Here is a 15,466-nt window from a genome sequence, read left to right as displayed (position 1 = left end):
GTTTCAAATGACTTCATAATCTTTGTTTTTAATACTTTCTTTTAGTGCCCCTTTGTTTTATTTAAGAGATTGTTGTAAATTTAAAGTATTTCAAAAGGCATAAAGTCTCACATCAACTAGTTTTGCATTTGTACATTAGTATATATACCTACTTGTGTTATCAGCATTTAGAGTGGCTATAAATAATGGTGCTCACACAACCATGTTGGCTTGATGCAATTTAAATCTACATATTTGCCCATTACACATGAGATATACGGGCTCCTAGCATAGCCTCTAACTTAGACATTTATTTTTTGCTATTCTCTTTATATTGTAACACAATGTGTGTCAAACATATCCTTAGATAATCATCCTTTTGGAAAATAAACTATATTCTACAAGTGTAAATATCTTTCCAAGTGATAAGAAGGAAAAGTTTCGAGTGAGAAACCTAATTGTTATTTTTCATGGGTACAAATAAAGTTCAAAGGATTTTTCTTAAAAAAATATAGGATGCATATTCCAGTTTGGATGTTACAAATATTAATTACTATCTCCGTTTCAAATACTTGATTAATCAAGATTAAGAAAAATAATTAATTCAGTTGATAACAATAAACTGGGATGGCTCATTCCGAGTCTGACACGCACTTAATAACGACGCATACAAATTGGAAGAATTATCCGGCAAGGTCATCCCTCGGACATGGAATTCTACCCATTTGAAGACTTATTACAGTTAGAATTTGATTCATGTACATATGTAAACGTCTTATGATGCACTCTTTTCCTTGAACTGGTCTTTTTTCCTCTTAAAAAATTGTGAAAAGAGGTTTTTGGCCGGCAAGGTTTTTAATGAGCCATCCATTCATTAATGACAATATAATTCAGCTATCTATGACTCACTTTACATTTTCACAACTTTTTCTGTAAGTCTTCCCTCCCGAGAAACCCTCTCGGCCAAGGATGTGGCTTTAAATTCAATTAAGTCTTCCCTCCCGAGAAACCCTCTCGGCCAAGGACGTGGCTTTAAATTCAATTAAGTCTTCCCTCCCGAGATTTCTCTCGGCTAAGGATGTGGCTTTAAATTCAATTAAGTCTTCCTTCTCGAGAAACCCTCTCGGCCAAGGACGTGGCTTTAAATTCAATTAAGTCTTCCCTCCCGAGATTCCTCTCGGATAAGGATGTGGCTTTAAATTCAATTAAGTCTTCCCTCCCGAGAAACCCTCTCGGCCAAGGACGTGGCTTTAAATTCAATTAAGTCTTCCCTCCCAAGATCCCTCTCGGCTAAGGATGTGGCTTCAATTATTTACAAGTCTCCCCTCCCGAGATTTCTCTCGGCTAAGGATGTGGCTTCAATTATTTACGCCTTCCCTCCCGAGATTCCTCTCAGTCAAGGATGTGGCTTCAATTATTAACTACAAGTCTTCCCTCCCGAGAACTCTCTCGGCTAAAGACGTGACTTATTAAATTATTTAGCCTTCTCTTCCGGGAACTCTCTCGGCCAACAACGCGACTATCAAAAATTTGCCCTCCCTATCGACACTCAACTCGGCCCAGAACGCGACAGTTCCAATTTTCTAAAATTCTTCTCGGCATGACGTAATTCGTTACAAATGTTATATCAGAGTAAATGTATTTGACAACAAAAGTAATTTGCATTAAAAAGGGGCTCCGAAATGATGGATCATGGGATTCTGATTTTGTCTTTCTTGGCCGAGAGAAGTGTAAATACAACTTCTTTTTTGTATATGACTATCTGTTTAGGGATTTGGGGGTTACTCTCCCTTTTGATAAGTTTTTCGCGGGCGTACTTCGGTTGCTTAACGTCGCGCCGACACCACTTCATCCTAACAGTTGGGCCACGATGCAGGGGTTTCGGCAATTGTGTATAGCACTTCTCATCGAGCTGACTCCCCACCTGTTCCTGTATTACTATGCCTCTCGGCCAACAAAGAAGGCGAAGTGGCTATCTCTGTTCTGAGCGGAACATTGTTTACTTCAGCCGTTTACTACGTCCTACAAAGAATTTAAAGTAGGATTCTTCAAGGTGATGATCCGGCCCAACACCGGTAACAAATACTTTTTTGATGATGAGGGGAAAGCATTATTTCCACTTCTCTCGGCCAAGAAAGACAAAATCAGAATCCCATGATCCGGATTAGCCTCGATGCCCCGGCTTGATAGCATGAAACCCAGGAACTTGCCGCTCGAGACACCGAATACACATTTGTCAGGATTAAGTCTCATCTGGTGCCTCCGAAGTGCATGGAAAACTTCGGCCAGGTCGGCTACATGGGAAAGTGTGTCGACCAATTTGACCAACATATCGTCTACATAAACCTCTATGTTCTTCCCAATCTGATCACCAAAAATCTTGTCCATAAGCCGTTGATATGTGGCCCCGACATTCTTCAGGCCGAAAGGCATTACTTGGTAGCAGTAATTGGCAGATACCGTAACGAATGCCGTTTTGTCCTCATCTCGGGAATGCATTCGGATTTGATTGTAACCTGAGTATGCATCGAGAAATGTTAAGAACTTATGGTCGGCCGCGCCATCAACCAATCGGTCTATGATCGGCAACGGATAGGCATCCTTGGGACAGGCTTTGTTCAAGTCTGTGTAGTCAGTGCACATTCGCCACTTCCTGTTCGCCTTCCTGACCATAACAACATTGGCCAACCATGTTGTGTACTGAATTTCTCGAATGAAACCCGCTTCCAAGAGCTTGGATACCTTTGCTTCAACTGCCTTTTTCCTTTCTTCCGCCATTTTTCTTTTTCGCTGGGCAACCGATTTTGCCTCTCGGCATACTAAGAGTTTGTGACATAGGAAATTGGGGTCGATACCTGGCATATCGGCCGGCCACCACGCGAACAGGTCTTTGTTTTTCCTGATGACTTGTCTGATTTCTTGCTTTTCCATCTCGGACAGGTTAGAGCCCAGGTAGGTCACGTGTAGGTCGGTCGACCCGATAACGACCGGGTGTCGATCTTCAATCGACTCGACCCTCTCATCCTGCTCCATTCGAGGGTCAAAGTCCACAATTGTGTCAAGTTCTTGCGCTACCGTGTGTACATGTTTTACTCCGCGAGGCTCGACCGTTTCGAGACGAGGCAGCCGAAGACTGGCGAAATAACACTCCCTAGCCGCTTTTTGATCGGCATGGATTGTGATGATTTGGCCTGAATCCAACGGGAATTTCATGGCTAAGTGAGGAGTCGACACAATCGCACCCAGTTTGTTGAGGGAAGGTCTGCCGAGGAGGATGTTGTAGGACGTGTTGGCGTGCACCATGACGTATTTGATCGAAATGTCCCTGGCTTCGGCTTCGTCGAAACAAAAGCGTGTGGATAGCTTGATGTATCCCTTGGTTTAAACGCGCTCACTGGAGAACCCGACTAGGGGCTCGTTATACGGGATCAACTCGGCCTCTGGGATGTCGAGTTGTTTGAACGTGTTCCAGTATAGGATGTCGGCCGACCTCCCCTAGTCGACCAACGTCTTCCAAACGATGCAATTGTGTATCTCGACACTAATGACCATGGGGTCATCCTGATCTGGATCAATGCCTTGAAAGTCAGCTTCGGTGAATGTGATGGCTAGCATCCTTCGCTGAGTGCGTTCAACCGCATGTACGGCTCGGACGGCTTGCAAGTGTCTCTTTTGTGCCGAGGAGGTGGAACCTCCGCCTGCGAATCTGCCAGCAATGGTCTTGATAACCCTTCGGGGCTGGGTTGCCGGCTCCTCTTTGTAAGGACGCCTGTCGGACCTTTCTCGGTCAGGTTGATCCCGGCGATGTTGACAGTCGTCGTGTCGGGGAGACTGAGGGCGATCGACAAAGCGTTGGAGTTGCCCTTGTTTGATCAAGTCCTCAATCTTGTCTTTTAAGGCTGCGCACTCCTCGGTCGAGTGGCCCAGGTTTTGGTGGTAGTTGCAAGACTTGGTTGTGTCAGCGCGCGGAGGGGTCGAGGCTCGCTTCGGCACGGCCAGGACCTCCGAGGCAAGTGCCTGGTCCCAGACAACCGATTGACTAGTGTTCAATGGAGTGTAATGAGAGTATCTCGGCCCGTGGACAGGTTTTTCTCGGGAGACGAGATCTTTGGGGCGTCCACGATAGGAGCTTTTAGCCGGCTTCTCTATCTTTGTTGTTACCTCTGCCCTGGCTTGGTTGCAAAACTCCGCAAGTTCTTCCATCTGCATGTAATTATCGGTGCGGTGTCTCAGATCATCCATGTTAGAAGGGGTTTTTTTGCATATGCTGTTAGCAAATGGTCCTGGCTTCAGAGCTGTAGTCAGGTGGTGAAGGGTGACGGCCAGATTTAGGTCTCGGATCTCCAGTGCCGCTTTGTTGAATCGGCTCATGAAGGTCCGAAGGGATTCCTTCTTCTCTTGTCTTATGCTTACCAACGCGAGGGAGGTTAGTTGGTGAGGCCGACTGGTGGCGAACTGGATGGTGAATTGGGATGCTAAGGTGGTGAAAGAGTCGATCGAGTTGGCCGGGAGACGGGTGAACCAGCTCAATGCTCTTCCTTTCAAGGTTGTTGGAAAGATGCGACATAGGGCAGCGTCATCGGTGGTGCTGAGGGTGACCTGGGTGAGGAAAATGTCGACATGCTCGTCGGGGTCGGTGGTTCCGTCATACTTGTCTAGCGGAAGGGACTTCCAATGGTCGAGAAGGGAGGATTGCATGATGTTCGGGGTGAAGGGGTGTCGGTGTGCTCCGACCGGTGTGGTGTACATCGATCGACCAGGCGCCTGAGCAGTCGAGGCATGGTATCCTGGGGAGGCATTAGGAGTGCGGGGGATAGAGGTATGAGGTCCGAGTGAGTGGAATGACCCCTGAGTATGGGTCAGCTCGAAGGGTTTCCTTGTGGGATCTTGGTTTTGGTTTTCCAGGGCTACGTTCTCCTCCCGTAGGGCGGCCATCTCACGAGCATCTTTCTCTCGTTGCTGCTTCATGGCGGCCATTTCCTCCTTCATCTGCCGCAACATCTCAGCCATGTTCGTCTTGTCAACTATTTCGGCATTGTCCGCCTCGGACCGGTGTTCATCCTCGGATCGGTGGTCTTCGGTGTGTGTTCTTCTCGTCTTCGCCATGATACTTGGTGTCTTCGAAATAGTAAGTCCGTCTCTTCAAAGCTGTTGGTTCGGCCCCACGGTGGGCGCCAAAATGTACCTATCTAAGGATACACTCGTAATCTTCTAGTAACTGGGGGGCCGAACGAGAGTTTCGGGTTGATGCTTCAGAGGGGGGAGGTTCCTGCAAAAGGCACTCCGACGCTTAAGTCAGGACAAGCACGATTCTCAAGAGTAATAAATGAATAGTGACATACCTCGTTACGTGTGACTTATTTATACTACCTGTCATAGGCCTGAACGTGGTGGGCCTTCTCTAACATTTACCAAATTAGGTAATACGATGTTAATCGGCTGGTTATGCCTTAATTGCGTGTTGTCCCTTGTTAATCATGATCGTCATCCTGATTATTCTGACTCTGTTGATCTTTGGCCGAGCCGATATGGAATGGCCGAGACGTCCTCTTCATCTTCGGCTTTTGGTCGAGCCGATAGGGAAAGGGTACAGTTCTCGGTCTCTTGCCGAGCCGAAGTGGTGTCCGAGCTGCGTCAATATCTGATAGGACATGACGTGGCGGTCCACGTGGCCGATCCACATGGCCGATAGGACCCTTCCGGTACATTATGTATTATAAGAAAATTTAAAAATTGGAGAAAAAATGGGGAGGGGAGTCGTGTTTGTATAAGTTTAAGGTTTAAAGTTTAGAAAAAAATTAAAAACACGACTCCCAAATTTTTTTCTAAAACAGTCGTGTTTAATAATACGACTTCACTTTTTTAAAATAAATTAAAATTAAATAAATAAAAAATAAATGCAGTGGAGATAATCAGTAGCGTAATGGAGAAAGAGAGAATTGTAGGGAATTTACATACTGAGGATATGTTTGGAGAGGTTGGTGCACTTTGTTGTAGACCTCAAAGCTTTACCTATAGAACCAAGACTCTCACACAACTCCTGAGACTGAAGACCAATACTCTTATAGAAGTAATGCATATTAAAAAAGAAGAAAACATACAAATACGCAAAAATTTCCTTCAGGTGTGGTTTCTTGGCTTGTGAATTACAAATCATAAATCATAATACTTATGGTTGTTTTGTTTTTAACTCTTAAACATAATAGAAGTGATGCAAATGCAGCATTTCAAGCAGCTCAAGGATCTGAGTATCAGAGATTTGATGGTGGAGAATGTGGAAGAAGAGGACCTTAACAAGTTCACATCCATGTTAGAGTCCTTAACATAATAGAAGTGACCCTAACATGGATGTGAACTTGTTAAGGTCCTCTTCTTCCACATTCTCCACCATCAAATCTCTGATACTCAGATCCTTGAGCTGCTTGAAATGCTGCATTTGCATCACTTCTATTATGTTTAAGAGTTAAAAACAAAACAACCATAAGTATTATGATTTATGATATGTGATTCACAAGCCAAGAAACCACACCTGAAGGAAATTTTTGCGTATTTGTATGTTGTCTTCTTTTTTAATCTGCATTGCTTCTATAAGAGTATTGGTCTTCAGTCTCAGGAGTTGTGTGAGAGTCTTGGTTCTATAGGTAAAGCTTTGAGGTCTACAACAAAGTGCACCAACCTCTCCAAACATATCCTCAGTATGTAAATTCCCTACAATTCTCTCTTTCTCCATTACGCTACTGATTATCTCCACTTCTCCAGACACTATAATGTAAACATCATCTGGTGCTTCATTTCTAAAACAGTCTGTGATAATAATTAATCTTTATATTTGTGAGAGGATATAGGTGAAATTTAATTAAAATAAGGGTAAATGTGAAAGAAAAAAAGAAGAAGATATACACTATATCTTGGTGATTTACCAATTCAAAATTATTTTTACAAATTAGTTGTTAAAATATGAATGCTTTAAAATTAACCGTGTTTGCATGATATTATATTCAACTTCTCACAGTTATTTTTAGGCGGTTATAACCTATAAATAAATGTCAAAATATGAGGGTTAACAAATTTTTTTAAGACAATCATAAATTTAAACCGTTTAACCTAAAGTCAAAGTTAGTTATGAAACAATTACATCTTAATAGATTTTTTTTTGGTATATCTACAAGTTAATAGATTTTTTTTTTGGTATATCTACATCTTAATAGATTGATCAATCACCTCATAATAACCTCAAATAATATTTTAATGATATTTTAAAAAAAAAAAATTATAAGTTATTGAAAAATTATTATAAATAAGATAAAATTTGTTATCAACCATCTCTACTTTAATTAAACAGAATCCATCCATTATAAGTTAGCAGTTTTAATGTATTGTTCCATAAAAAAAAAATTAAAAAGAAATATCATTAAGCACGTCAATTTGAACGAATCAGTTTTTAAAAATATTGAACCATTATATACATCATCAAGACATACATGATACAATTCATGTCATGTGATTTACTCTAACAATGTTGTTCTTACCTGAAATTGGTCTGGTGACAACTTCTTTGATGAGATTAGTGAGTCTCCTCTGCTTCGTAAGTTGGGCACGGGAGTGGTACCTGCAAAAGAGACTCCGATGCTTAAGTTAGTTTCTGTAGATGTGAGTGTCGTATTTATGGTGCACGTACCTTGATATTGATTAGGGTTTTTTTCCTTATACAGATATCTTATAATTGGTTAAGATAAGATTGTGCACTTATTTTGTTATCTTGTCAGTTGAGACATGGTCTAGCTTTTGAACGATGTGATGAGGTGGCTTGAGATTGAGGTGATCCTCGACGACCAAGATTGTCGTGACATCATACGTCCGACATTACCGACTTGAAATGAAGGATACAGATGTGAATTGCACCGTATGCTATCCCTACACTAATTGGAAATGTGCTAAAATCTTCTCGTTTTCCTTCATATGCGAGTGTGCTATAATCAACTATGCTGCCATGATTTATGCTAGTACGACACGAACTTTTTCATCAAAATTTAACAACTTTTAATTTCTGAAATCATGAAACACACCTTAGCGTAACAAGTTTTACATGAAAGAAAAATATAAGTAAGAGAGAACTAAAAATAAAGAACAAAGCAAACATTTATGCAAACAAATCAGTGCAAAAAATTTTCTAAATGTCTACTAAATGCAATGCATCAAACAACTTATGTCCTTAATAAATACACAAAGATTTGGAACTCTAATTACTTATATCTAAGAATCGTCATCCAATTAATGATATCTCAAAAAATGTGAAAATTTCAATCTTATCTGAACTTCATGAACAACTTGGGACTCCTAGTGTAAAAATATGTTGACTGGGTTAAGTCACTTAAGAAAAGGATCAGAAGTCTAATGTAGTCATTTTCTTATCTCGTCCTACCACATATTCTCTGCAAAATAGGCACTTACCTGCCAACTTTGCATGGTTCTTCCACTCAAATGCTTTGCACTTTACCACACAAGGTCTCAAAGGAGTGTTTGTTATTAAGAGCATATTATGGCTAAACATTTCCCCGATAGCCTTTTTTTAGGATACCGAAGCTTTCAGAAACCAATGGCCTCAAAGGAATGTTCAATCAACTTTAGATTTTATTTATGTTTACTCTTAAGACAAACAATTCTCTAGTAACCAGGTGTATACACAAGATTTCAAAGAAGTGTTTGTTTTTAAGAGTATTGTGACTAAACATTTCCGCGATAGCCTTATTTTAGGAGACCGAAAATTCCAGTAACCATTGGGACCTCGAAGGGGTGTTTACCAATTTTAGATTTTATGTTATGTTACTCCTAATACAAACAATTCTCCAGTAACCAGGTGCAGTGAATGTCACCAAGAGAATTTATGATATAACGAAATTTTACTTAACTAATTAGAAGTCCTCCCCAAATACTTTCATTTCAAAACCCAATCGTGTAGTGTGTGTAGAGAGCTTACAAGATGTCATGAGTCAGAGAAAAAATATTTTTGACTAGAATAAAGAGATACCATCAAGCAAATGAGGAATAAAAATATAAGGAGTTAAAGTACCAAATACTTATTAATGTTTTTGTTGTTGTTTAACACAACATGCATGATAATAAGCTAGTAAAGCTAAGAAAAAAAATAATATGATCAATGCATGATATTGTGCTAAATTTTTTTTTTGAAAATTCATGATGAATTAAAATTACGATGCATGCTCAGAAACAAACCCTCATGAAGAAATTTAACTACAGGAGCATAATCAAAATTTTCTCACATATTTGACATCGGAAGACCTTGACTTTGGAGTCTTGTCAATGTCAGGTGTGGGATCGAACTGGAATCTGCAAGCGGAGCACGTGATTAAAACAGTTTTCGTTTTAAGGCAATTTTCTCCATGTTTGGGTGCACTTGAAACCGTAGGAACATAGAACTTGCACCACTTTCTGCACCGAGGACATGCCTTTTTGGTAACTTTGATGCCATGTATTTGTTGATTTGAAAGAACCAATTTTTGATTATTTGGGTTACATAGGTCACACCGAGCTTTGTAAATGAGTCTAAGAGCACCCAAAGTTGCTACGGAAGCGTTCTTTGTTGGGTTAACCATCTCTACCAATTTGTCGCATTGATTCTTGATGCTCTCAATGTCATCAAAGCCTTCCCCAATGCCAAGAAATTGCTTCCAATTTGTTGTACCGTTGTTAGGGTGGGTCCAAAGATAAGTGAGATCTGAAATAATTTTTTATAGAGAATTATTTTCTTTAAATAATATAAGTACTTGTTAAGTCTTCTTATCAATAAATCATATCCACATATTTAATTATTCTATTTCATAAAAATCAATAATATAAAGACTCCCTCCGTCTCATTTCTTTAATGATTTAAGATTAATGTACATTGACTAAAAAAATATTAATAGATATAAATTTAAATTAAAAGAATCTTATTTGACAGCTCACTAGTATATGTGTATTTTATGGGTTAAATATTTATTATATATAAATAAATTTTAAAATAAATATACATATAAATAAATACTATCTTTGAATATAAATAAATTATATTTAATTTTTTTTAATAAATACATATTTATAAACATTTAAGTTATAGTTTTGATTTAAGATAAATAATTTACATTATGATACAAGATTATTTTTAATTATTGATAATTTATTTTAAAATATTAAAATCTTAATTTATAAATAAATATGATAAATAAAAAATTAAATTGGTTAAAAATTTAAAGAAATTTCTAAAAAGACTATCAAAGAATAAAATTTTAAAATATTTTTACATGAAATAACTATTCATATTTAATATATAGAGATTAATTAATAGAATTAATTGTAGTGTGTTCATTGGTTGTATACCCCATTCTTTCGTAAAAATAAGTGTGCAATTTGTCAATAGAAAGTTTATTAAATATATGTATAATTAAACGAATTCTTTGATATAAAAACAACAATTCTTTGATATAAAAAAGGCTAACATGACTAAAGAAATGAAATGGGGAGAGTAATTTTAAGGTTTTATGTAATCTTTACCTTTGAATCGACCTTGACCTTTGCCATGTTTTGTCGAAGCAGCGAGGTGGATTTTGTAGGCAAAAAGAGTTTCATCAATGCCATCTATATTGGAGTCTAGGGTTTTGGCCATGGTGGCACAAATGATGGCTCCTTTTAAGTCTCCCCGTTTAAATTTTTCCTCTGCATTCTTTTGTGCAAACATTGCTAGTGGATCTACCAAATGCACTGACATGGCTTATAGGTCACAATATGAAACAAGAACTAATTCTTTCTCCAAGTGAAACAGAAGAAAAGAAAGAAATGCAAAACGATTCCTTAAGGACAAAGAAAAGTGGTGTTCAAAGTGTTGTAACGATATAACCTGAATTCCAAATTAATGCTGAGTTCTTATATAGTGGGACATTGTGGCGCGTTATTAACTTAAACGAATATTCGATTTTCAAATCATATAACTACTTTATTTTTACTAGTGAATTTCATCTTATCTTTTTTGTAGTAACTGTATGTGCTATATTTTTTTTTATTGATTCGTAACTGTATGAGCTATCTTGTTCAGATATATTGAGAATATTTTTTTTTATTGATCCGTAACTGTATGAGCTATCTTGTTTAGATATTGAGAATTTCTCTTTATATATATATATATATATATATATATATATATATATATTGCATGAATTTTGTGTTGTATACTTTGAGTGATAATTTAAAAAGATTAAAATATTTATTATTTAATTTTATCAAATGAATATTTTATTTATTTTTGTTGACCGAGTATCTTTTATCCTTTTTATTTGGTTTCTTAAGAGTTAGTTTTATCTTATCTTATCAACCACTTGACATATCTAAAGTAATTTTGAAAAATAAAATTTTCATTATAAATAGAACATACACAAGATTTTGAACATATTTCGCACTTTCGCAACCGAGATCGCGACGAGAAGACGAAAAATAAATTAAAAATGACGAGTCGCCATCAATGTTATTTTTTTATGGAAAAACATTGGAAAAACTATAAAGTAGAAAATAGTCTACGGAAACTAAATTTTTGAATTCGGGAGTCGATTACGTGTGAGGAAGGTATTAGCACCTCACAACGTTCGTCCTAAGATGATTACTTTTAATTAATTAAACTAATTATCTCCCTTTTATTATTTGTTATATCTTGAAGGACTTGTACATTATGTAGAAAAGTTTTTAAGGATAGTACTATCACACATTTCAAGTTATTTATTTTGTAATTATAAAGTTTTAGATAAGAAGGAAGACTCTTGTTAATGATTGATTGTGAAGATGGATAGTAAATGTATATTTTAATATTCAATTAGGGATTTTTTTTTTTTGCTAATATGTTCAATTATGATTAATTAAATAAAATATTAACCTGCATTTTAATAATTTCATGAGATATAATTGTTATTAGGTCTTCCCTTTTAACTAATTATATCATAAAATTATATGTGTGCTGTATACATAGATATGGTAAATATACTCTTATTTCCTTACTTTATATATAAATATACTCTTAAATTATATATCTTTATTTTTGAAGCGTTAAAAGAACAAGTTTAGCATTTATTTTTATTTTAGAATAATTTGATAGTCTTCACATATATCTCATTCTTGCTTAATTAGCTGCATTTTCTAACGTCACTATGCTAGCTTAATAGTTATGGTAGTTAATTAGAAGGAAAAAGATCAAGATTAGATCTTCATCACAACCATATTTATAATATTTCTTTTATTTTTAAAAAAGTTACATAACACAAATCTTCATTTTAATTATAACATGTTTTAATCAAAAAAATTCATATTATATTAAATATAAAATAAACGAATTTTAGTTTTAATCACTATAAAAAGTTATTTATTTATCATTGTAAATGCTCAATTTTGTCCCATTCTCTTTTCATTTCTTTCTTTATAAATTAATCACATGTTAGTACATTTTTTTCTTTCTTATTCAATATTCAAATTAAAAGTAAAAGGCTCAAACTCAACTCTCTTTAGAAGGATAAAAATTGTGCCAAATGTCAATCATTATTGTGCAAAATTAACTTGATAAAACTAAAATAAATTAATATTGTATGACACAATTTAAAAAGGAAGCATAACTTAGTGTCTCACGCAACTCCAAATCATGATAATAAGATAATTAAATGTTTTTCACAAGATAAATAAGGAAAGAATATCTACTCACTACTAGAAAATTGAAAAATAGCAACCGAAATTAGCAACCAAAATTTATCAGTCGCTATTTTGTAATATCCCAAAATTTTATTCAAATGAAAAGAGTTATTTATTATGTGAATAAGTATTTTATTCCCGTATTTTACTATTCATGTATACGTATTTTACTATTTATGTATACGTATTTTACTATTTATATATACGTATTTATGAATAGTATTTTACTATTCATATGAATAGTAATTTTGAAAAAAAACGTAAGCGCTTACGCAAAACTCAAATTATTTGGATGAATAGTATTTTACTATTCATGAATAGTAATTATATTATTATTTTAATGAATAGTGCATAGTGCATAGTAACTTATAATATTATTTTAATGAATAGTGCATAGTGCATAGTAACTTCAAAATTTCTATAAATAGGGACCTAAGGATTTTGAAAATTCATAACTAGAGAGAAGAAAAGTTTAGAGAGAAGGAATTCTAGAGAGATAGAAAGAGAAAATAAGAGAGAAGGTTCTGCCTAGGTTGTGAAAAGAGGAGGAGAATAGAGAAGGTTCTGCTCTAGTTCCGGTTCCGGTTTAAGGAGAAAGAGAGGAGATTCTGCCCAAATTCCTATTTATCCAGGTAAGGGGGGAGTGGGAAACCTTGCTTGGGGGTGTAGAAATAATTGTTAAATAGTCTGTTTGTTGGATTGGCTCCCGATCCCTTGTCTGTTGTTTGATTATTTGAATATATATTATTACTGTGTTTTGTTTGTACTACTTGATTTTCTTGTTGCGGTAATTAATAATTATAATTAATGGATAACTTCACTTTTACTATTCTAAAATATTCATTGAATGGAAGACTAAGCCTCCTATTAACTTATAAATTAAGACTTATTATCTAAATGGAAGGCCGAGCCTCCTTATTTTCATTAAGCTTCCTATTTTATTTAAGGATATAATTATACCAGGAAATATAAATTATATGATCCCTAAAGACCTTTGAACTATTGGACCCTTGACTTAATGACCTTGGACTATTGAACTGTTGGACTGTTGGACAATGGACTATTGGACTATTGAACCTTTGGACTATGGGACTATTGAATTATTGGACCTTTGGACTATTGGATTAATAAAATATAATATAAGTATGAATTATGCTTATGATATGGTATATTATAGGAAATTCTGTAATATGTGAAATGTTAAGTTTATGATTGTATGACATGCATCATATGCATATATACTCCAGGTGTGCCGCTGAGGCCGCATACCCACGACTAACAAGGTGTGCCTTTGGGTCACCAATGATGTAACCAGGTGTTCCTTTGGGTCACCCACGATATGCTAACTAGGTGTGCCTTAGGGTCACCAATGATGATATGTGAACTTCCGTATGGCGCCACATGCATATATTTATGAGTTGAGTCTATGACATCATTGCATGATAAATAATTATTATATATGATAATGATTATGTGTGTGTGCTATTTAACTTTTATTTCTTCATCTACAACTGAGTGAGATGTTTCTCACTCCCTTGTTATTTTTTTTGTATATGTTTAAATTTATGTTGCAGGTGATCATCATCATGAGGATGTTGGTGATGAGGCCTAAAGGCTTCTTGGGGCATGCTCTGATAGGATGTGACATCGGGTTTAGCTAGGATTTCTCTTATGTCTTTATTGTTCTAAAAATATTTTCTTTTCTTGTGTAATTTAATAAATTATAAATTGATTCCTAACTAGGAGGCACTGCCACCTTTACTGGGATTAATTTATAATCTTTGTTTTATAATAACTTCTTGAGTTTAATATTTATGTGTATGAATTATGAATGTGCATCTTCTACCTTATGATACTTATTGTTTTATATCATTCTATGAAAATCTTTTATAAATATAGTTTATGTTTATTAATGATGTTGGGGTAGAGGGTGTCACATATTTAGCTACTGATTTAGCGACCGATTATGAATAATGAAAATAGCGACCGATTCAACGACCAAAATAAGTCGTCGCTAGAAAATCGGTCGCTATTTCGGTCGCTAAATAAGAAATTTTGATTTTTTAGCGACAGAATCAAATTCGGTGGCTATTTCGGTCGCTAAATTATAAATTGTAATTTTTTTAGCGACAAAATTAAATTCGATTGCTATTTCGGTCGCTAAATTATAAATTTTGATTTTTTTAGCGATGAAATTTAATTCGGTCACTAAATATTAGTTAAAGTTAGCGACATAATTGAATTCGGTCGCTAAATAATAGTTAAATTTAGCGACAGATCATCAAATTTCAATGATCCAACCATTGAAATTAAAGTTTTTAATGCATAGGTCAAGTCTGCAAATTTTTAAAAATTTTGAAAATTATTAGATTCTCTGTTTCACTAATTCAAAATTGACAAATAATCATAAAAATATTTTATATGCTAATTTAAATTAATGAAATAAAGTATTAAATGATTTTCAAACTTTTTAAAAATTTGTATATTTGATCTATGCATTAAAATTTTTAAATTCAACGGTTAGATCGTTAAAAATTGATATAAAACATGAGTTATTCACAAAATAAATCTAACTATACTTATTGTAAAGCCTATTTATAGATTCAATTCTAATGATGAAATAATGTCTTTCTTTTATAATATTAACGTAATTATAAAATTATTAATATTTATCATAAAGACAAAAGAAAAATCTCGTAAATCGATGAAAATATAGTTAGATTTTATTTACAAAATATAGAAACACAAAAGTATGTGTTTAACTAAT

General features: G+C 35.4%; 1 protein-coding gene and 1 long non-coding RNA gene across 2 annotated transcripts; one reads left to right on the top strand and one right to left on the bottom strand.

The window, feature by feature from the left end:
- Nucleotides 1-3,474: 3,474 nt before the first annotated feature.
- LOC145950344 (uncharacterized) lies at nucleotides 3,475-5,085 on the bottom strand. The gene has a single exon (XM_083061433.1). The coding sequence runs from the start codon at nucleotides 5,083-5,085 to the stop codon at nucleotides 3,475-3,477; it is 1,611 nt and encodes a 536-aa protein (XP_082917559.1).
- Nucleotides 5,086-12,828: 7,743 nt separating this feature from the next.
- LOC145950712 (uncharacterized) lies at nucleotides 12,829-14,571 on the top strand. Its single transcript, XR_014428581.1, has 2 exons — nucleotides 12,829-13,331; nucleotides 14,274-14,571. It is a non-coding gene; the product is annotated as an uncharacterized LOC145950712 (long non-coding RNA).
- The last annotated feature ends 895 nt before the right edge of the window (nucleotides 14,572-15,466 follow it).

The sequence above is a fragment of the Cajanus cajan genome, chromosome 8 (assembly GCF_000230855.2).
Source record: "Cajanus cajan strain Asha chromosome 8, NIPB_CcT2T_4, whole genome shotgun sequence".
NCBI lineage: Eukaryota > Viridiplantae > Streptophyta > Magnoliopsida > Fabales > Fabaceae > Cajanus > Cajanus cajan.
The sequence above is the reverse complement of the archived record's forward strand: the minus strand, read 5'-3'. Positions and strand labels throughout refer to the sequence as shown.

What these genes read in the sequence shown, in the direction of transcription:
- LOC145950344 (XM_083061433.1), bottom strand. Translation starts at nt 5,085, where the DNA reads ATGGCGAAGACGAGAAGAACACACACCGAAGACCACCGATCCGAGGAT.